The 23,579-nt window shown below is 36.4% G+C and overlaps 4 gene segments (V, D, J or C); all 4 read right to left on the minus strand.

Moving 5' to 3' along the window:
- Positions 1–8,055: 8,055 nt before the first annotated feature.
- LOC113096555 (T cell receptor alpha variable 3-like) lies at positions 8,056–8,653 on the minus strand. The segment is given in 2 exon segments: positions 8,056–8,411; positions 8,614–8,653. Coding segments are annotated over 2 exon segments (396 nt in total).
- Positions 8,654–10,485: 1,832 nt separating this feature from the next.
- On the minus strand, positions 10,486–11,212 carry LOC113096556 (Ig kappa chain V-VI region XRPC 24-like). The segment is given in 2 exon segments: positions 10,486–10,829; positions 11,126–11,212. Coding segments are annotated over 2 exon segments (420 nt in total).
- Positions 11,213–12,010, minus strand: LOC113096557 (T cell receptor beta variable 5-1-like). The segment is given in 3 exon segments: positions 11,213–11,275; positions 11,501–11,844; positions 11,924–12,010. Coding segments are annotated over 3 exon segments (447 nt in total).
- Positions 12,011–19,833: 7,823 nt separating this feature from the next.
- On the minus strand, positions 19,834–20,340 carry LOC113096558 (T cell receptor alpha variable 18-like). The segment is given in 2 exon segments: positions 19,834–20,144; positions 20,254–20,340. Coding segments are annotated over 2 exon segments (357 nt in total).
- Positions 20,341–23,579: the final 3,239 nt, after the last annotated feature.

Here is a 23,579-nt window from a genome sequence, read left to right on the forward strand (position 1 = left end):
CATGAGTATCAGGAACATTCGTTACCTCAGGGCTGGCAAAAACTTTTCCTCCCGCCAAGTCATTCCCCAAAATAAATGTGACATCACGAACGGGAAGACACGGACGCACTCCAACAACAACGCGGCCGGTAACAAGGGATGTCTCAATTTCAATTCTGTACAAAGGCACATTCACAAAGCCCATCTCAAATCCCTGTACCAAGACACTTGAACCAATAGAGCTCTCATTTGACAAGGGTAATATTCCTTCTAGAATAAAACTCTGAGCCGCTCCTGTGTCACGAAGTACCCTGACTGGTTTTCGCGAATTTGCATTACCAACCAAAGACACAAATCCGTCCATTATGAACGGGACATACCCCTGTTTTTCACACATGTCAGCCTGTAAAGCTAACGACTCCAGTCCTTCTAAATGTGGCGAGGACATCAATAAACCTACCGGTTTAGGGACACTATTTTTCTTTTTGAGTGCTTTGCACTCAGCAATAAGGTGTCCATGTTTCTTGCAATAGAAACAAACGGGTGAGGACACGGATTTGATCGTATTCTCCGCCACTTTATCCTCACGCGGAGCGCGATCCAAAATGCGCTTTACCCGTCGACTGTTGCTACCAGGATTTTGTGCAGTACCAAACACAGTCTTATGTGTAAGCACATATTCATCCGCTAGAGCAGCAGCGGCAGAACATTTGAGAACTTTCTGCTCATTTAGATACGTTTCAACGCGTTCTGGTAAACAGTTTTTAAATTCTTCTAAGAGAATCAGTTCACGTAGCTCTTCATACGTTTTTACTTTCATAGAAGCACACCACCGATCAAACATTGACTCTTTCTCACGAACGAATTCAACGTAGGTCTCATCAGTTTTTCAATGATTACGAAACTTTTGGCGATAAGCCTCAGGAACCAATTCATAAATTCGAAGAACAGCAGCTTTTACTTCCTCATAATCGAGAGACTCCTCCACGGACAAAGAAGAATAAGCTTCCTGGGCTTTCCCCACAAGAACACACTGCAACAACATGGGCCAAAATGTTTTCGGCCACTTAAGATTGATGGCAACCCGTTCAAAAAGAGCAAAAAACTTGTCTACCTCTTTTTCTCGAAAAGGAGGAACCATACGAATATTGCGACCCACATCGAAATCCGAAACATCCGCGGCACCCCTTTCACGAGCTTTCAGCTCGATTTCCTTGAGGCGGCAAGCTTGTTCCATCTCAAGCCGTTTCAACTCAAGTTCATGCCTCTCACGCTCTCTTCGTCTCTCTTTCTCACGCTCCCATTCTTCCCTTTCTTTTAACAACTCTCTATCGTGCTCTTTAGCTTGCAACTCCAACTTCTTGACTTGTAAAGCAAGATCTAAACTAACCTCATCCGCTTCAGGATAATCAACCAGCTTTTCCTCCTCACCAAAGACGCCCTGTTTATGCAACGAATCCACAAGCAACAACTGAAGTTCCCGTTTGGACTGCGTATTACAAAAACCAACCTTATAATGTGCAGCAATCTTCATAAGATCAACCCTATTAATTTGGAACAACTCAGCTTGCGTCGGATTCGCAATAAAATTTGTTAATTCAAACATGATTTATAAACGTCTCAGGTTAAAGAGAAAAACAAAGCACTACACAATCAAAAAAAAATGCCCATCAAAGTCTGTGATTCAACAAAGTTACTAAAGTAACAAATTCAAGTGTGAACAGATCAAAAAGATCACACGAAGTCACACAAAATCCAGATCAATCCCGGACGAGCCCCCAAATATGTTACGGCCCATTACCATTTCAAGGCTCGTGAATTCTAAGGACACAGGCCGAACATATAACAAAGAAGAATCACAACCCCTGATGTGAATTCCAAGACGTCTCTATTTAATTAAAGTTCAAAATCAAACATTCACAAATAATATTTATAATAAAGAAAACAATCCAATGGATGATAAAGAGAACAAACAGTTCACGGGTAGGAAAACTAAGAAAACAGTTCCCTAACTACACCTGCTCTCAGAGTAAAGTTCTTACCTGGCTACCGAAAAATAAAAACAGGTGAGTCTTCCGGACATCTGCTTCCCTCGCTCAGTTCTTACTAAATAAGCAAACGTGAACTAATAAATAAATACATACACCACCCGCAACTGAACAATAAGAAATATCCTAAATATCAAAACACAACTTTATACGTTAAACCTAAGCTTAACATAAAACAAACAAAAACCGCCTCCAAGAGGCGATAAGAGACGCTGATGAATGGGAAGCGGAGAGAAAGAGAGCACCGCCATTGTTGTCTCGGAGCCTTTTATCCGGTATCCCCGATGACGTCATAATTCTCACATAAGAAATCCTCCCACAACGCCACCTACGGACTCAGAAATAATTAATCACACAGATACACATAACAGTGTGTATGTGGGTGTGTATAATAAACACATTACATATAGTGTTTCTCTGTTTACGTTTATGTGTGTGTATATATATATATATATATATATATATATATATATATATATATATATATATATATATATATATATATATATGTGTGTGTGTGTGTGTGTGTGTGTGTGTGTGTGTGTGTACGCACAAACTCACTATATGTAAAGTATGTGTGTTTATGTACATATGTGTATATGCATGAGTGGGTGTGTGTATATCCATATCTATCTATCTATCTATCTATCTATCTATCTATCTATCTATCTATCTATCTATATACAGAGGTGGGTAGTAACGAGTTACATTTACTTCGTTACATTTACTTGAGTAATTTTTCGGGGTAACGAATACTTTTCGGAGTATATTTAAAGATGGGTACTTTATACTCTTACTTGAGTAAATTTTTTGGGAAAAATCTGTACTTTTACTTCGTTACTGTGGGCGACGCCCCTCTCGTTACTTTATCTTAATGCAATAAATGCTTCAGTTTATTCCAAACGCGCCGTCTACTTTTCTCTGGACAATAAGCGATGCCCATTCGCGAATGATTCATTCTTTTGAGTCAACTCTGTTCAAAGGCTTGATCAAACCAATTGGCAAACGAGTGAATTGGTTCATGAATCAGTTTGATTGAGTCGTTCAGTTCCATGCTGCACGCGCTGAGCTCTGAAGTGGTTCACTCAGAGTTGTAATGTTTAAGAATATTAGCAGCGTTGAAAACGGGGCTATGGAACTGCACTGAATTGAAAGCAAATCTGCAAAGGCTATTATTTGCTTGCGATGGAGATCCTTATTAGATGAACGCGTGTGCTGTCTACTGTTTAACAGGTAATAACTTGGGCTACATTCGATTACAGTACACGATACCACTGTGACATTAGTTAGTTGTACGTGTGTGGCTTATAACAGGTTGAATGCAGCTTCCAAAAGACAAAGAATAGCCGATTAAGATTTTATTAATTTTAATACAATCACACCAGTGCGAGTACGTTCAGCAAGTCATATCATCAGCTGCTAAATTCAGATCTGTGATCGCTTGCTGGCGCTGAGCCAGAGACAGACGCGTTTTTACAGCGCTGCGCATTAACCAATCAGACATGGTTCTGTTGAGCTTTTGAATGCAATGGCCAATCAGAGGTGTTCCGATGAGTCATCGCTGAAATGCCGGTGCTTCCTTCACTCGCTCACTGAATACCTCTTTCTGCCGAATTCTCTCGTCAGAAACAACAAAGTGCAGATGTGTGTACGAATCTATAATTAAGATATTGATTTCACAGTGTTAACAGTTTCAGTGATTTTAATGGGAGTTTCTGAGAGTGAATGAAATCTAGACTGTCAGTGAAAATTATGTTTAATAATGTAAATGTTATTTGCTCTCTTTCTGAACAATGAAAGATTAGTAGCAATATTTATATCACATTAACTTTCAATGTTAAATTCACATTTAAAATAAAGTCAGTCGTATTAAAAATATGTTATGGCATGATACCTATATTTGTTACTTAAATAAACAGACAGGGTTTTATAATAAATTACATAAATTGGATTAAAGGCTGATGAAATATATACATTTATACACACACACATACATTGCATAAATTTTTGTCTATATATCTATATAAAAAAAGGCTCCGTATATATGACCCAAAGTAACTAGTAACTAACTACTTGAGTAGATTTTTTATCCGATACTCTTTTACTCTTACTCAAGTAACTATTCAAGACTAGTACTTTTACTTTTACTTGAGTAAATATTTCTAGAATTACTTTTACTTTTACTTGAGTAAAGTTTTTGGGTACTCTACTGTCTACTGTCTACTGTCTATATATATATTAGGGGTGTAACGGTTCACAAAATTCACGGTTCGGTTCGATACGATACACTGATGTCACGGTTCGGTTCGGTTCGATACGTTTTAGATACAGCAAAATGTAAAAACATCTCAACTTTTCAGAATGCCGCAAGCGCACCGCGGGTCATGTGACAAGAACCAACCAATCAGCTTCATCCTTTCCCGTAACAACGTTGAGAGCTCAGCCAAGATGAAGGAACAGCTGATCATAGTTGTATATGGATTGCAATTTTGAAATAAATTCAGTAGCAGAGCTACTGCAAGCGATTTTTAGAGCTGCAAATCCATTTATCCTTCGCTGAAATTTCCGCGTCTCATGGAGAGAGCACGTCATTGTTGCTTAGCAAAGACAGACGCCTCAGGAGAAAGACGCGCTTAGCGTTTTCCATGCGTTTTTAGGCACGATATGTGAACGGCCCCTAAGGCGCTCGCTCACTCAGCACGAGCTGAAGGCTCGTTGCAAAATGTCTAATGCATTTAACAGACCAGAAATATAAGATCCTAAAATAACCAACAGGTCTGGTGTTTGGGTTGGATTCCCTGTAAGCTATAGTGTCTAAATGCTAAATGCAGGGATAGTTTGCTGCGTGCATGTTTCTCCTTTTTTTCGCCTTTTCCCAGATAGTACTGACGCATATATCCCAGATATTCCCGCTGTTTTTTTTTTTTTTTTTTTTTTGTAATCCCGCTGGTGTACCCTGTCATGTTGCAGATGCGACATACCGTTGTTTTTTATCCACCACTCTCTTGCCATCACCATTATAGCTTAAAGGGAATCCAAAGTGCACCCAAACACCAGACCTGTTGGTTATTGGGGGATCTTCTCATTTCTAGTCTGTTAAACGCATTGGCTATTTTGCAACGAGCCTTCAGCGCGTACTGAGTGAGCGAGCGCCTGCTGAGTAGCCTAACATAAACATATAAGATGGTGTTTTTTTCTTCTTCGGGAGTGTCAGGGGCGTTGCCTGTTACGTTGTTTGGGTTATTGGGCTACCTTGTTGAACGCATATCATTATATTTCTTTCTCTCTCTTTTTTTTTTTTTTTCAAATATAATTAATTACTCCAACGAACCGTTCGGTATACATAATGCGTACCGCGTACCGAACCGAAAGCGTCGTACCGAACGGTTCAATACGAATACGCGTATCGTTACACCCCTAATATATATATATATATATATATATATATATATATATATATATATATATATATATATATATATATATATATATATATATATATATATATATCTCATTTGAAATTAATCAAAAGTTGTCCTAAAACCTTCTTATTATACAAATTAGTTCTAAGGAGAGCTTTTTTTTTTTTTTTGTATGTGTGTATATATACTATTAATATACAGACATACTGTAGGTTAATATTAACAGTACACTGATCTTTAGGGAGGTTTAGCCTATGTTTAGGGAAGGATGAAGGGGTTAACCATACTGAAATGAATCCCATTAACGGTAATGTTTTGTATCGTATTAAGGAAAAGAGAACACACTTTAAGTGTAGTAAACATAGTAATCAGTTCATACGCGTTAATATTTGCCGGGAAAATGCTGTAACATAGTCGTTGCTGTAAATGTGTTCGGAGCTGCCCGATCTTCCCTCCAAAATTAAACACAAAAAATAATTAATGCCGTGTTTCCGCCACTCCACAGAAAAAAAAAATGCTATTATATGTATGTAATGCAAGTGTAAACGTAATAATCAATACATATTATGCGTCAGTATTTACCTATAATAGGGCTTGGGCGTTGTGACGTCATTACTTGGCATAGCCGCCACGTTGATAGCGTCCTTTACGGCTACTCGGACTACTGCGCAGTGTTTAGACATACTCCCTCTCATCCATGTGTCTTAATTTGATTAATTAAAAATCTATTTCATTTTACTTTTTCAAGCATGGTAAACCGTTGCTGTATTGTGGGGTGTAATAGCGCAACACATAATCGCCATGGGGAAAACAAAATGAAAATGGATTAACTTTACACCGCTTTCCTGCTTGGAGGCACGACCACGGAGACCATAACATCTGAATGTTAATTTAAATAGCTTAAGTTAACATTGAAAATAAGGGAAATTTCTCGGGTTACTCATCCAAAATACCGGAAATTTCAACATTCATCTTTTTGTTGCTATCCCTCTGCTGACAGCAAAATTCGAACTACAAAACTGCTGCATTAACAAACAGATTGGCGTGAAATCGTGCTCTCACAACAACCACGCTATCTTAAAAAGCCCAACATCACGCAGAAGTATAAATTGGCCTTAAGGTTGCTCTCAGGTAAGCAAACGATGCTTTGAAAACATGTTTCGCTGGAAGGGCAAGGGGTAGCAACAGGACAACAGTATAGAGACAGACAGGTCCGATCGAAGGGCTAACGGGAGGGTTGACAGCTTCTAACTACACTTTTGTTCAAAGTAATTACATGTGTGAATGGTTGTTAGCACTAACGTTTACCAAACTAGCAGCAAGGTGTAGCGCAGCTTACCTTTGTCCAGATTACTGTAACGTATACTTTTTGCCGGTTTTATGATCTGCAACTCCTGAACATATCCATTTGTGAACTGCACATGAGACTCCAATGACTTGTAGCTTCGGAACTGTTCTGAAGTGTAGGCGCTCATAAAACAAACAAGGTAGCTGAAGATATCGGTAATGCAAAAGTGCGGCAGCAAGTAATCGTCGGTGCTCCACTCTTTGTTGGGAATTTCATATGGATCCAAACCGTTCAGATTTTGTGCACACACCGGTCCCTGACATACCTATTATGTGTACCCCTTTAAATCCCACAACCTTTTCGCGATTTTACCATTTTTTCTCTTTCTCCTAACTCTGCTTCTTCTCGTTCGACTTGCTGTATGTTTACATTCGCGAGGCTACCAGCAGGACCGCCACGTCCCAGAATGCAACGCGGCGCCCAAGCCCTATTGCTTCAAATATAGTTTAAGCTTGTCTGTCCCGCTTAAAACCATTCAAACTGGTTGACAGCGCGGAGTTGTTTGGAACTATTGAGAGCTACATGAACCACGTGACATGCTGGGCGACGAGATCAAAGAGTGTCGCAACTCTCATATTTAACGGCTCTGGGGTGGACTAGCTGTAGTTCAACTGTATCATCAACTGTAACAAACAAACATACACACATCTTTTATGAACATAAAATGTATATATTAATCTTTTATATAATGTATTATATAATATTATAAAGTATAGTGCATTGGTAGTATATTATAATATATACTGTACACAAAACAGTTTAAAAGGTTTTAGTATTTTTCAAAAATATACCTTGTGGTGATGATAATATAGATGAACATGTTCACTCGACAAATTGCCAGGAACAGGCTTAACAAAGAGAAGCTTCTTCACACAGAGTTTGATTGTTACCTATCTTTATCTGTACGCCAGTGCCTGTTTAACTCCCCCCTTGCCATTATATACATGAAAGCTATGCAGGTTATTTGGTCTTTAAAGGATCATGGAAGGATAACTACTTTAGAATAATTATATTTTTTATTTATTTTCTTGTTTGTTTGCTCAAAAATAAAAACCATTTGTATACTGAATGATTTCTGAGTCTAGAGTCATTTTAAATTACTTATTTAGAAAAACAGATGCGAAGTGATAGTTTCACATGCCCCCTGTATAACCTTTCATTATCTCCAAAATTCACAGGTGTTGCCATACTCTAATTTCCAGAGGTGCAGTTTACAAGAAATAATCAATTGTGGTTTGATGATTTGATTAAAGACGGTTTAAAGCTTGTTTTTGTAAAGCGTCTCTGGAATTTTGTAACACTGGGCTGCTACTCTTAGAGCACAGTAATAGCGAGCTGAATCTGACAGAACTGCTTTCTCAATAACGAGGACAGTGGATGACTGGGATGTACTTGATTGAAACCGATGGTCTGATTTATCCTCAGCACCAATCTCTGATCGAGCACCTTTGAGCAGAAAATACTGAGGTTCTCCATTTGGATATTTTCTGTACCAGTAAAGCCAAACATTATTGCTGCTAACATCACATGTGCAGCTCAGGGTCACAAAATCTCCTTCTTTCGTGATTATATTACTATCTCCTTCTCTTGGTCCAATTTTGTCTGCCAATCCACCTGAAATGAAATAAAAAAATGTATACATTATGTTCTGAAATCTCTGATCAGGATTTTTTAAATAAAACATGCCACCAATGTGTCCTTGCAAAATATAAAAAAATAAAATAAAACATCAAGATGAGGTTAGCTTTGCATTAAATTGTACAGTATAGATTTGTACAGTATACAACTATGTTTAGTGTGATTCAATATTATTTACCTGTAACGATGAGAATCATGAATAGCATCTGCTTCTCCATGTTGGCCGTCCAGATGTTGTTTGTATTTCTATTACTGATATAATTAGAAAACTGTACCTGAATATCGTTTTATGGTGTAAATGAATCTGTGGTGACATCCAGTATATTGTGTACTAATATTGTGGGTGTGGTTAGTGTCATGTGTAACACGCAATTTAAAAGCAGCGCAGCTACTGTAATTCATAAGAGAACATACTGTTCTAGTGTTACACCCCACTCAGAAGGACATGGTCATAAAGCATAGGGGAAGGGGAAGTAAAATCCATGTTAATGAGATATTAAAATAGATATTTTCCCTTGCGGCCAAAGGCCTAGGCTACATACCTAAGCTTACCTGTTAGGGCCAGACTCCTGGGCCGAGGGTAGAGCTCAAGGTCTGGAATCAATAATAGATTCATTTAAAGGGATACTACAGCGAGCCTAGCATCATACTAAGTCTTGGCCTGTCACACAGGGGCTACCACTTGCTCTTGCATAAGCTTGTTGAAGGAACTGTCTCAACAGATCCCTAGTAGCAACACCCTGTTTAGATAGGTATCCTGTGGATACAGGTGGAGTGGAACCCAAGATGAATTGTACTCACATGTCCTTATGCAACCTTTTTAACCTTCTAAATCCACAGCTGTTACCACATTCACTGTTTGTGGTTTATAAAAACATGATGTGTTTTGATACTGATTGATTAAAGACTCTTCAAAGCATTCATTTCATGTGAGTTTTTGTAAAGCTTCTCTGGTATTTTGTATCACTGGGCTACTTCAAGTGCGCAGTAATAAAGAGCAGAATCTGACAGAGCTGCTTTTACAATAGTAAGTTCAGTGGATGTCTGGGATGTAGTCGACTGAAACCCATCTGGTATCTCCTCTTCACTGCTCCGTGATCGAGCGCCTTTAAACAGTATATATTCTGGTTCTCTGTTTGGATATTGTCTGTACCAGTTAAGCCAAATATCATTGCTGTTTGTTTCATATGTGCAGCTCAGTGTCACAGACTCTCCTTCTTTTCTGATTATATTAGTGTCTCCTTCTCTTGGTCCAATTCTATCAGCATAAATGCCTGAAATGTGAATCATATTTTTAAATGTCATTATTAAATTTTGTGTTTATTAAAAATGTACATTATATTTGAATAAAATTATTTGATTCATAAAATATAAGTAATTGTGATTAAAATAATATTTACCTGAAACTGTGATGATCATTATGAGTATCATCTGCCTCTCTTCCATCTTAACTGAAGTACACTATAAAGATCAGATTTTTAATTTCTAGTACTTATTAAATTGATTCATTATATAATCATTATGAACTCCAAATTCTGCTGAATGTGGTTTTATAAAATGAATAAAAATATGAGAGTAGCTGATGGTTGAATGAAAGCCCTGAGACTGAGTGAACTTCTGTTGTGTGTGAATAATGTGTGTGTGGGTTAATGAAATATGAAGCATGTTCTGTGCTTTCAGCTGTTTCTTATAGATGTCAGGTGATTATTTGGTGTGAGTAAAACAGCTTGTGAGATAATGTTGCCCCCTTCTGATGGAGATCAGAACAGCATGTTTTACCCAGTTACTGTGCTTTAATGGTAAATATGTTTGAGTTCTTTTTATTGACATTTGTTTATATTCACAGTCATTTGATGGTTGTGCTTAAACATGTTATTTATAAATGATTTATGTCCTCATAAATGTGATAATCTTCCACTTTCAACCACAGAACATTTTCACAGTATGACAGTTTCTTAAGGATCTACTAAAATAAGAACTTCATAAGAAATATCTGTGTCATTTTTTAAAAATATAAATGGTCATCCCCAGCTCTCACTTTCAGTCTTATTTAAACAGCTTTTTGTACAGCATGCAGTGGATTTCCTTTCACTGTGGGCTCCAGAGCACAGTAGTACAGAGCGGAGTCATTGACAGCAGCAGAGGAGATCTTCAGATCCACACTACTGTTGTCTTTTCTGTGATGGATTGAGACTCCAGCAACTGGAGGATCAGCTTTAATAACTGCCCCATTATAATCCATAATGAGGAACTTTGGTGGTGAACCTGCATATTCACGAAACCAGTGAAGACCTCGAACAGAACCAGTGTAGCTACAAGAGAGTGTCACACTCTCACCCTCATCAGAAAACTGATAATCACTGAATGGTGTGATGACTTCTGCTGCTCCAGAACCTGCATTTAAAGCATACATTTAAAATTCAAAAACAGAGCCAGAAAATAAATTTACATCCTCTTTCAAATCTATGAAAATATCATTATGTTATTGGCTTCTGAGAAACAGTAGTCAGGCCCTTTTGCTTAAAAAGTAAACTAAATTAAAGTACAAAACTAAATGTGTGTGTTTAGACTGAAAAAATTTTCTTGTAAAAGAAAAGTAATACTTCAGTATTGTTTGTTCTATTGACAGCTTCCAAATATTTTTAACAGTGTACTAATGAAATGTCCAGCTCCAGCATATACAACAATACCTTGAGCTGATGATAGAAATACAAATAAATAAATCAACATGTTGGCACAATAATCAGGTTTGAACAGGAGACACATAGAAACATCTGTTAATCCAATGAGGTTTGTGAAATGTTGAGAATGCATTTCTCAATGTGTGTGCTAAACTCCTCCTACTCAGACAACATTCAGCCCTCATCTCACACAATATATGACAGACAAGACTGTTATTTATAACACAATCCCACATAAATAAATAATAGTATTTCATTTTATATGTTTAAATCATGGCATGAAGAAGGAGTTTTTATTATTTATTGGTTAGCTGGGTATTTAATGAACATTGAATAATAAAATGTCAGTAGAAAAATCCTTGCTTTAATACTTTCGCAAAATACTGTGAGGTTTTTGTACAGTGCAGTCTGTTTTCCTGTCAGTGTGGGCTGCAGAGCACAGTAGTACAGAGCAGAGTCTGATACAGCAGCAGAGGAGATCTTCAGATCCACATGGCTTTCAGTTTTTCTGTGATTGATGGTTATTCCTGGAATGGGTGGTTTAGCTGGAGTTGTTACCCCTGAATATTCCAGTATGAGGAACTGTGGTGGTGAACCTGCATATTGACGATACCAGTGAACACCACGAGCAGAACCGTTGTAGTTACAGGAGAGTGTCACATTAATGTCACCCTCAAGAGCAAATGCTCTGTTTCTTTTTGGAGTGATGACTTCTGAGGCTCTGGAACCTGCAGATGAAAGTAGTCTTAAATGTATTTTCAAACACTTCCATTTAAATAAAATGCTTTTACTTTTACAATATTATACCTTCGGTTAATGACAGCAGTATAACAATATAGATCAACATGTTCACTCACTGAACTAGTATAAGAACAAGCTAAAAACAGAGCAGCTGCTCCACACAGTGTTGTGTGATGTTCATATCTACTCAGCTGTATAGAGCCTGTGCTAAACTCCTCCTTCTGTCCTGACATTAAATCTGAAGCACCAAAGAAAAGATGAAATGAACATGCATACAGTAGCTGTTTAAATATGTGCTCATTTCTTTTTAATTCTTTGTTTTGAAAACGCATTTGTGTTCTTCAGTTTGCTGCTCATTGCCAATATTCGGACTATTTTGCTCAAAAGTGAATTTCTATCATTTTTCATGATACTTATAAACACAACCTAATATGAGAAGAGATAATGACAAGCTAATATGAAGAGAATATGCATTACATGCTAAATTATATTCACATGCTATATGACTTTTTTATCCACTAAATTGACAGCTGTTACAACATTCCCTGTTTGTGGTTTACAATAATGTGATGTGTTTTGAATCATGCATAAATGCATAATACTAAATATATCATGATTAATACAGAATTAAAGTAGATTGCAAGTTACTGTAGTTCTAAAAAATATTGTATATTTACCTGAAAGTCTAATGAATTTGCTTTACCAAAATAACACAGAGCAAGTGAAAATATAGACTTCCAGCAGGGTATTACTTTAAAAATGTAATTAATTTAATTAGTCGACATTCGCTACATTGAGTGTTTGAAATTAAATGTTGATAGTACTTTTTAATCATCACTGGTGATCATCAGTGAAATGCTTGTGAAGCATAACTTGTGAGATTATGTTGCCCCCTTCTGTTGGAGCTCAGAACAGCATGTGTCTTTTTTAAAATAATGTGCTTTCTTGAACTGAAAATATGTTTGAGTAACTTTTACTTTTTTAATTAATTAATTTATTTATTTTTTGTCTTTGGATTATTTATAAAAGATAAACAAAATGCATTATCACATAGAATTCTACAGAAAACTACTTTAAATGTTAAATCAATGCATGATAAATGTTTTTCTTTAGCAAGATACTATTTCTTTATTTATTAATTTATGTATTTATTATTTTTAAACTAACACACAAATATCTGTAAAAATATGCTGGATGATTAATAATTTACCCACTGGATGATTAACACAAGTCAGGTTTAGTACAGTGTAGTTTGTTTTGCTGTCACAGTGGGCTCAGTACAGAGCAGAGTCTGTCACTTTAGCAGAAGAGATTGCTAGGTCCACACAGATTTTCTTTTCATTCCGTTTTCCAGAAAATCAAGGATCTAGTTCCACAATGTGAGACTTCTGTGAAACTGTCCCTGTCCAATGTAGTATTATCAAAAGAAATTCAGGAGCTGAACCATGAAATTGGAGATACACTGGAGTCTAATCGCTGAGGAGTAGATACAGGACAGAGTTATATTTCCCCCTCTGTCCAAAACACCTGTTTGGACTGGTGTGATGACATTCCTAAAACTGACACCTATTAACTCCATTGTCATGAAATAAAACAGCACAGGATACCAAGAAATAAACAAATGAAAATACAATTAAATAGAATGGAAACTATGAAAATATATAATAATATAAGAATGCAAACATAAAATTATTACATGCAAGAGTGCAGAAGAAAAGTAAAAAGCTGAGCACTGACATTGGTCTACATACACATTAAATCATATAATATTTATTCTAAATTACCCTTATTTGGTTTTGCACTAAACTGGCTAACAAAATGTTTGCCTGCTTCCTAGACTCATATGAAATATCCATAAAATCTGAATAATTTAGCTTTTCCTTAAAAAGAATGATCATATTGATGTTAATATCCACAAAACAAACTGTACAGTAACTTGAGCCACTTGAATGCTCATTGAGGTTGTATTGGAAAGCAAGGTAGTGATTAAAAATTTATTCAGCCACAAATATATAATTATCAAAAAATAATCCTAACGATATGTTCTTGGGTTCTGTTGATCTCCCTGTCCCCAGAAATTTCTTGCTGAGGAGTAACCATATAAAAGACTTGTAATGTCCCCTTCTATCCGTAACATATAAGTTTCAACTGGTGTGGGGAAATTTCCAAACTGACAGCTGCAGATGAAATTATCAACATTTTTATTCTAGACTTACAAATGAACCAGATGAAGAGAAATATGAGGGTTGAAATGAAAGAGACCAGAGCAAAGGCATACAACAAAGCATCATTTTCAGGATGATGGTTTTCAGGTTCATCAGCATGACAGAGTGTTACTGAACTAAACATTCATTCATTTTCTAGCTGAGGGTGTCTCCAGAGAGTACCTTCTCTTAAAGCTGCGATCCTGAATTTATGAATCAGATCATCTTTCTCTGATCATAGATCTCTGATCTCTGATCCTGAATGTGTTTGTGGTGTTAACTCACCAGGTAATTCATATTTTTCATTAGCCTTAATAGAATTTAGACCTGCATTTTAGTTGTCAAATATACTGATTAACAGAGGAAGCCTCTGTCAGAAAGTGTTGTAATGATGTAATGTGTGATGTAATGGTTTTATTTAACTTTTATGAATTGCTTCTTTTTTATCATTCAGACTAGTGCTGACATTCAGAAAAGTGACACCTGAAGAACAAAATTCATAATCATGAATGTAAATAAGTTTTTTTTGTGTTTTGTTGTTTTGCAAGGATTTAACTGAGAAGTGATAATGTGAAACCATGTGATGCATGCTACTGTATATTATATTCACATGCCCTTATGCAACATTTTTAACCTCCCAAATTCACAGCTGTTACCACATTCACTGTTTGTGGTTTATAAAACATGATGTGTTTTGATACTGCTTGATTAAAAACTCTTCAAAGCATTAATTTCATGTGAGTTTTTGTAAAGCTTCTCTGGTATTTTGTATCACTGGGCTACTCGAAGTGCACAATAATAAAGAGCAGAATCTGACAGAGCTGCTTTTACAATAGTAAGTTCAGTGGATGTCCGGGATGTAGTTGACTGAAACCCATCTGGTATATCCTCACTGCTCCGTGATCGAGCGCCTTTATACAGTATATATTCTGGTTCTCTGTTTAGATATTGTCTGTACCAGAAGAGATAAATATTATTGCTGTTTGTTTCATATGTGCAGCTCAGTGTCACAGACTCTCCTTCTTCTCTGATTATATTAGTGTCTCCTTCTCTTGGACCAATTCTATCAGCATAAATGCCTGAAATACAGTGAATCATACTTTAAAACCCTGATGTAATATATATATATATATATTTTTGTCATTCAAAATGATATAAGATTAAATTAATTGATTCACAAAATATAAGTAATTGTGATTAAATGTATATTTACCTGAAACTGTGATGATCATTATGAGTATCATCAGCCTCTCCTCCATCTTAACTGAAGTACACTATAAAGATCAGATTTTTAATTTCTAGTACTTATTAAATTGATTCATTATATAATCATTATTAACTCAACTATGCTGAATGTGGTTTTATAAAATGAATAAAAATATGAGAGTAGCTGATGGTTGAATGAAAGCACTGAGACTGAGTGAACTTCTGTTGTGTGTGAATAATGTGTGTGTGGGTTAATGAAATATGAAACATGTTCTGTGCTTTCAGCTGTTTCTTATAGAGGTCAGGTGCTTGTTTAGTGTGAATAAAACAGCTTGTGAGATAATGTTGCCCCCTTCTGATGGAGCTCAGAACAGCATGTTTTTGTCCAGTTTACTGTGTGCTTTAAAATGTACCATCTAAAATGATTTCGAGTCACTTATATTGAGATGTACTTCTGATTACAATCATGTAATTGTTAAGCTCACTTATGTTATGCATAAAACGTTTCATGTCCTCATAAAAGTGACCAGACTTTTTTGCCAGACTCATTATTTATAAATTACCAAAACCTGAATTTGGTCTTTAAAAAAATGCATGTTTTTGATCCTAAAAGGTTTTCTAAGAATGTTTAGGCATGTGGCAATATCCTACCTTGAGCTGATGATAGTAATATTAATAAATAAATAAACATTTTAGCACAATAATCAGGTGTGAACAGTAGGCACACAGAAACATCAGATGATCTAAAAAGACTTGTGAAATGCTCACAGTCCTATTTTACAACATATTTGCTAAACTCCTCCCAGTCAGACTGATAAGATTTGTCTAAAACATTGCAATATTATACCTTCTGTTAATGACATCAGTATGATAATACAGATGAACATGTTCACTCAGCAAATTGCCAGGAACAGGCTAAACAAAGAACAGCTGCTTCACACAGAGCCGGATTGTTACTTATCTGTGCACTAGTGTCTGTTTAACTCCTCCTCTTGCCATTATATACATGACGGCTATTCAGGTTTATGTCATCTATAGAGGATAATGAACAAATAACTTCTACAAAAATATAGAGAACTACCATATTTTTTGGTTTGTTTTTTTTCTTGATTGTTTGTTTTTAATATTTTTAGTAAAAACAAAAAAACAAAAAAACAAAAAAACAAATTTGTATACTGAATGATTTTTGAATTTTAAATAGCATTTAGAAAAACAAATGCTAAGTGATAGTTTCACACGCCCCATATATAATCTTTCATAATCTCCAGAATTCAGTTCACATTCTAATTTCTAGAGCTGTGGTTTACAAAAAAAAAAAAAAGATAAATTGTGGTTTGATGCAATTTGATCAAAGACTGTTCAAAGCATGTTGTGTATTTGAGTTTTTGTAAAGTGTCTCAAGATTTTGGATCACTTTGCTGCTCGAAGAGCACAGTACACTACAACCCATCACGCACCCTAAGGTCACAAAACGCTGGACTTTTGGTAGTTCCTAGGATAGCTAAAGGAGGTAGAGCTTTTTCACATTTTGCTCCCAAACTCTGGAATAGCCTTCCTGATAATGTTTGGGGTTCAGACACACTCTCTCTGTTTAAATCTCGAATAAAAACACATCTCTTTCGCCAAGCATTCGAATAATGTATCTTTTTAATTGTGAGTGTAGTTGCATCTGATCAAAGGTGCATTTTTATTCATTAGCTTGGGTTAAACTAATTTTACTTTGTTCGATCAGCAGCTATGCTAATGATGTCTCTATTTTGTTTCTATGTTTCGCCACGGGATTTACATCCCGTGGTAACTAGGATTTAAACAAGCTCCAGTCTGGATCCAGAACACCTGAGAAGAGATGATGCTGACCCTCAGAGGACCCCAGATGATGCTAACCTTGAATCAACAAACAGAACTAACAATTATTGCTAAATGTGTGACTGAATCATATAATAACTTAATTAATAATATTGATAGTTCATCGTCTAGCTGACTACGTCTTGTATTATTATTATAATTTTTATTTTTTTCTAAAAACCTGTCAAATATGCACAAACTACTAGCTGCTACTAAATATTGTAGAAACATAATTTTCTGTAAAGTTGCTTTGTAATGATTTGTATTGTAAAAAGTGCTATACAAATAAACTTGAATTGAATTTAATTTAATTAATAGAGAGCTGAATCTGACAGAGCTGCTTTCTCAAGAATGAGTTCAGTGGATGGTAAATGCTCACTGCTCTGTGGTCGGGCGCCTCTGAGCACTAAGAACTGAGGTTTTTCATTTGGATACTGTCTGAACCAGTAAAGATAAACATTATTTCATTCTCACATCATATGTGCAGCTCAGGGTCACAAACTCTCCTTCTACATTGATTGCATTAGTATATCCTTTTCTTGGTCCAATTTTGTCTGCAAATCCACCTGAAATTAATTTTTTATATATATACATCAATCTCTGATCAGGAATAAAACATGTTTTTGTATGTATATGTGTGTGTGTGCATATATAAACATCAGGGCGAGGTTTGCTTTGCATTAAAATAGAATACTGTTTTTACAGCTTTCTACTATGTTTAGTATGATTAAGTATTATTTACCTGGAACTACGATGAGAATCATTAATAGCATCTGCTTCTCCATGCTGGCCGTCCAGATGTTGTTAGTTTTTCTATTACTGATATAATTAGAAAACTGTACCTGAATATCGTTTTATGGTGTAAATGAATCTGTGGTGACATCCAGTATATTGTGTACTAATATTGTGGGTGTGGTTAGTGTCATGTGTAACACACAATTTAAAAGCTGCCCAGCTTCTGTAATTCATAAGAGAACATACTGTTCTAGTGTTACACCCCCCTCAGAAGGACATGGTCGTGAAGGGGGAGTAACATCCATGTTAGTGAGATGTGTGCTGGAGGAATAATTGAAACAGGTTTAAGGGGCTTTACAACAACTTTACAACAGGAAAGCATATGTATACTTCAAGCATTGGACATCTTCATTTTTCAAAAAAAAAAAAAAAAACTCTGCTCACTCAATTTTACATATAATTGTATAAATTATTAGTATAAAAATGTTAAATGATAAGAAACACATTTAATTTAACGAGTATTTAACTGCTCCTGATCAAGACAGAACATTTTATAGTCTTTGTTGATACCCACGATAGCCAATGAGAACATATTATATATATATATATATATATATATATATATATATATATATATATATATATATATATATATATATATATATATATATATATATATTGAATGGTAAATCCTCTGAATGGCACATGAAAATGTCAATGCTATTTTCACACTGTACACTAAGTAAGGTTTTTGTACAGTGCAGTTGGTTTTCCTGTCACAGTGGGCTCCAGGGCACAGTAATAAAGAGCAGAGTCTGTCACTTTAGCAGAGATCTCCAAGTACATATGAGTTTTCTTTTCATTCATTTTTGCGGAGAATCGAGGATCTTGATCCACAATTTTAGACTTTTGTAAAACGTAAAAAGTGGCATGAATAACATAAAGAAATTCAGGTGCCGATTTAGGATATTGGTGATACCATAGCAGACTGTTTGCTGAGGAGTAGCTACAGGAGATACTTATATTATCCCTTTCTGTCCCAGACATATGAGTTTCAGCTGGTTTGATGACATTCTCAAAACTGACACCTGCAGATGAAATCATTTTTTAATCTTGAGAAGGAAAACCTTACAGTCACACTTTATTTGAAGGTTCAATTCTTGCTATTAACAAACCATTGACTACAAATTTTGCCTCAGTAAACGATAAAAAAAGTTTATATTAAATACTTACAGACAAGAAAACAGAGCAAAAAGGAAAAAAAATCATCATTTTCCAAGATAATGTTTCCATTTATCTGCATCACCAACAGTTACTGAAGTAAACATCAATTTAACAAATAGCAGAGGTTGCCTCTAGCACCTCCTCTTAAAGCTACAGTCCTGAATTTATGAAGCAGATCATCTCTCTCTGATCCTAGATCTGTGATCTCTGATCCTGAATGTGATAATTTGGCACCTAACAAATATATTTCATTATATTAAAACTGTATACATTTTGGCATTTTAACCAGTATACTGTTTCTTCTAACAATTGTCTGTTAGAAAGTGCTGTTCATATTTTTATGCAACATCTTTATTGTTTCCCCCTTTTTTTAAATAGTTTTTTTTTTTTTTTTTTTTTTGGGTCCTTTTTATTATTCGGACTATTGTGACATTCACAAAAGTAACATCTGAAGAACAATTAACAATTATAAATTAGTGTTTTGTTGTTGTTTTTTCATGAGACTCTTATAGACCATTTTACTGACATCCTTAGAAACGTATGCAAATGAGAAAAGAGATGTCATGAGAATGCATGTAATGCATGCTAAATTGTTTTCACATGTCCTTATGCAACATATTTAACCTTCTAAATTCACAGCTGTTACCACATTCACTGTTTGTGGTTTATAAAAACATGATGTGGTTTGATAATGATTTATTAAAGACTCTTCAAAGCATTTATTTCATGTGAGTTTTTGTAAAGCTTCTCTGGTATTTTGTATCACTGGGCTTCTACATAAAGTGCACAGTAATAAAGAGTAGAATGTGACAGAGCTGCTTTTACAATAGTAAGTTCAGTGGATGTCCGGGATGTAGTTGACTGAAACCCATCTGGTATATCCTCACTGCTCTGTGATCGAGCGCCTTTATTCAGTATATATTCTGGTTCTCTGTTTAGATATTGTCTGTACCAGTAGAGCCAAATATTATTGCTGTTTGTTTCATATGTGCAGCTCAGTGTCACAGACTCTCCTTCTTCTCTGATTATATTAGTGTCTCCTTCTCTTGGTCCAATTCTATCACCAAAACCACCTGAAATGGAGTGAATCACATTTTTAAATGTCATTACTTATGAACATTACATTTGATTGAATTATTTGATTCACAAAATATAAGTAATTGTGATTAAAAGTATATTTACCTGAAACTGTGATGATCATTATGAGTATCATCTGCCTCTCCTCCATCTTAACTGAAGTCCACTATAAAGATCAGATTTTTAGTTTCTAGTACTTATTAAATTGATTCGTTTTATAATAATTATTAACATACCAATATATTAGTTCCAAATTCTGCTGAATGTGGTTTTATAAAACGAATGAAAATATGAGAGAAGCTGATGGTTGAATGAAAGCACTGAGACTGAGTGAACTTCTGTTGTGTATGAATAATGTATGTGTGGGTTAATGAAATATGAAACATGTTCTGTGCTTTCAGCTGTTTCTTATAGAGGTCAGGTGATTATTTGGTGTGAGTAAAACAGCTTGTGAGATAATGTTGCCCCCTTCTGTTGGAGCTCAGAACAGCATGTTTTATCCAGCTGCTTTACTGTGTGCTTTAAAATGGTAAATATGTTTGAGTTATTTTTATTGACATTTGTTTCATCCACTGATGAAAAAGTCAGGAGAGCAGGGGTCACTACGAGGTCAGGACACAAGTGGTTGCTGACACATCAGTGGCACAAGCCGAAAGTGCATTGAAGTTGAAGGACATCATCGGGAACCCATGCGTAGGGGGGCAAGGATTCGGATCCACCCACTTCCAGCAGTGGGGAAAAGCCGACCCAAGGCAGAGGAGGGACATGATTCAAGCCAAGGTCCGACACCTGGAGGAAGAAAGGCGCAGGTCTAGGGCCGTTGAACTTGGAGTACAAGGTGCCTGGACGAAGTGGGACCTGCCGAAGCGGAAAATCACATGGCCTGAGATCTGGAGACTGGAGCCCTTTCGTATCTCCTTCCTGCTCCGTTCAGTGTACGACACCCTTCCATCACCAACAAACCTCCACAGATGGGGTAGGAGGGAGGACCCATTGTGTAGGCTATGCGGAGGGAGGGGAACAATGGCGCACATACTGGCAGGATGCAAAACAGCCCTTAGCCAAGGAAGATACAGGTGGCGCCACAACAAGGTTCTCTTTGCACTGGCTGACACTTTGGAGCGGGAGAGGCAAAAAAAAAGCGCCAGACCAGTACAAGGCCAAGGACATGCATTCAGTTCATCAGAGAAGGGGAGAAACCAGCAGCCCCCAAGAAGATCAAAAATAGCCTCTTGCAAGCAGCACAATCCTGGGAGATGGGGGTGGACCTGGGAAAGAAACTAGTCTTCCCCCAGGTTGTGCAAACACTGCTGAGGCCAGACATGGTCTTATGGTCTGAGGAGGCAAGGAAGATCATCTTGATCGAACTGACGGTCCCGTGGGAAGACGGGTGTGAGGAGGCACATGAGCTGAAAGCCACAAAGTATCAGGACCTCGTTGAGCAGTGCAGGGCCAAAGGGTGGCAGACCTGGCTATTCCCGGTTGAGGTTGGGTGTAGGGGTTTCCCGGCACAGTCTGTGTGGAAGACACTCACTGCTTTGGGTTTAGCAGGAAGGGAGAGGAAGGCAGCTGTCCGTAGGTTGGGTGAGCAGCAGAAAGAGCGTCTTGTTGGCTCTGGAGTAGGAGGGAGGAGTTGAGCTGGGGGCCAGGAGGAAAAGGGCAGTGACTGGCCACCACTGCCACCCCGCCAACTGGAGGGTGTTGTGGTTCAGGGTCGAAACACCCCGTGAAAGTTGGACGCCACCTGATGACATCTTCTCCTGGCCGAAAGCTACAGTCATGTAATACAGTCAGTGACTGAGCAAGATAGCATCAGTTCAGATGTTTTCAATAGTATATTCACAGTCATATGATGGTTGTGCTTAAACATGTTATTTATAAATGATTTATGTCCTCATAAAAGTAATAAGCTTCCACTTTCAGCCACAGAACATTTTCACAATATGACAGTTTCTTAAGGATCTAGTAATATAAGAACTTTATAAGAAATATCTGTGTGATTTAAAAAAAACACATAAACCCTCATCCCCACCTCTCATTTTCAGTTTTATTTAAACAGTTTTTGTACAGCATGCAGTGGATTTCCTTTCACTGTGGGCTCCAGAGCACAGTAGTACAGAGCGGAGTCATTGACAGCAGCAGAGGAGATCTTCAGATCCACACTACTGTTGTCTTTTCTGTGATGGATTGAGACTCCAGCAACTGGAGGATCAGCTTTAATAACTGCCCCATAGGAATCCAGTATGAGGAACTTTGGTGGTGAACCCGCGTATTGACGAAACCAGTGAAGACCTCGAACAGAACCAGTGTAGTTACAATAGAGTGTCACACTCTCACCCTCATCAGAAAACTGATAAACACTGAATGGTGTGATGACTTCTGCTGCTCCAGAACCTGTATTTAAAGCATACATTTAAAATTCAAAAACAGAGCCAGAAAGTAAACTGACATCCTCTTTCAAATCTATTAAAATACCAATATGCAGGCCCTTTTGCTTAAAAAGAACTAAATTAAAGTACAAAACTAAATGTGTGTGTATAGACTGAACATATTTTATTAGAATTTTTTAAAAGAAAAGTAATACTTCAGTATTATTTGTTTTATTGACAACTTCAAAATTTACTACCTTGAGCTGATGAAAGATTTTTTAAAAAAAATCAACATGTTGGCACAATAATCAGGTTTGAACAGGAGACACATAGAAACATCTGTTAATACAATGAGGTTTGTGAAATGTTGAGAGTCTTAATGCATTTCACAATGTGTGTGCTAAACTCCTCCTACTCAGACAACATTCAGCCCTCATCTCACACAATATATGACAGACAATACTGTTATTTATAACACAGTCCCACATAAATAAGAAAATCAGTAAAGAATACATACACTGTAAAAAGTGATTTTTTTTTGAACTTGTAAATAAAGATAGCATCAGTTAAGTAAATTTTTACAAACAAATACTATTTTGTCTTTTTACTTCAAAATACCATGTTTAATTCAATAAGCTACTCGAGTTTTCATTTTTATTTATTTTACTTAAATACATAAGTAAATTCAAATGGAACTGCCTAGGTAATGAAGGTTAAAACTCATAAGTATATTTTACTTGGAACCGTTTGTTGTGTTTACAAGGATTCTTTAAGTAAATCTCAAGTTATGATCCCATATTTCCCATCAAGCAATGGGGCATGCATAATTAAAAATGTACACTGTTTTATGGTTGTTTTTGTTGTTAGTTGTTTATTTTAGTTGTCAGTTGTTGTTTGTTTTAGTAACATACTGTTTTGTGACACCTGGAGTTTATTTTCTATTCAAAATGACCCATTGATACTCAAACACTATTCACTGATTGTTACCGTCATTGTGTGTGGTGTACCAAGTATTGAGGTCTCTGTGTTCATTTGGCTATTAATTTTATTGAGTGGGCATAT

Source organism: Carassius auratus, unplaced genomic scaffold (genome assembly GCF_003368295.1).
Source record: "Carassius auratus strain Wakin unplaced genomic scaffold, ASM336829v1 scaf_tig00215982, whole genome shotgun sequence".
NCBI lineage: Eukaryota > Metazoa > Chordata > Actinopteri > Cypriniformes > Cyprinidae > Carassius > Carassius auratus.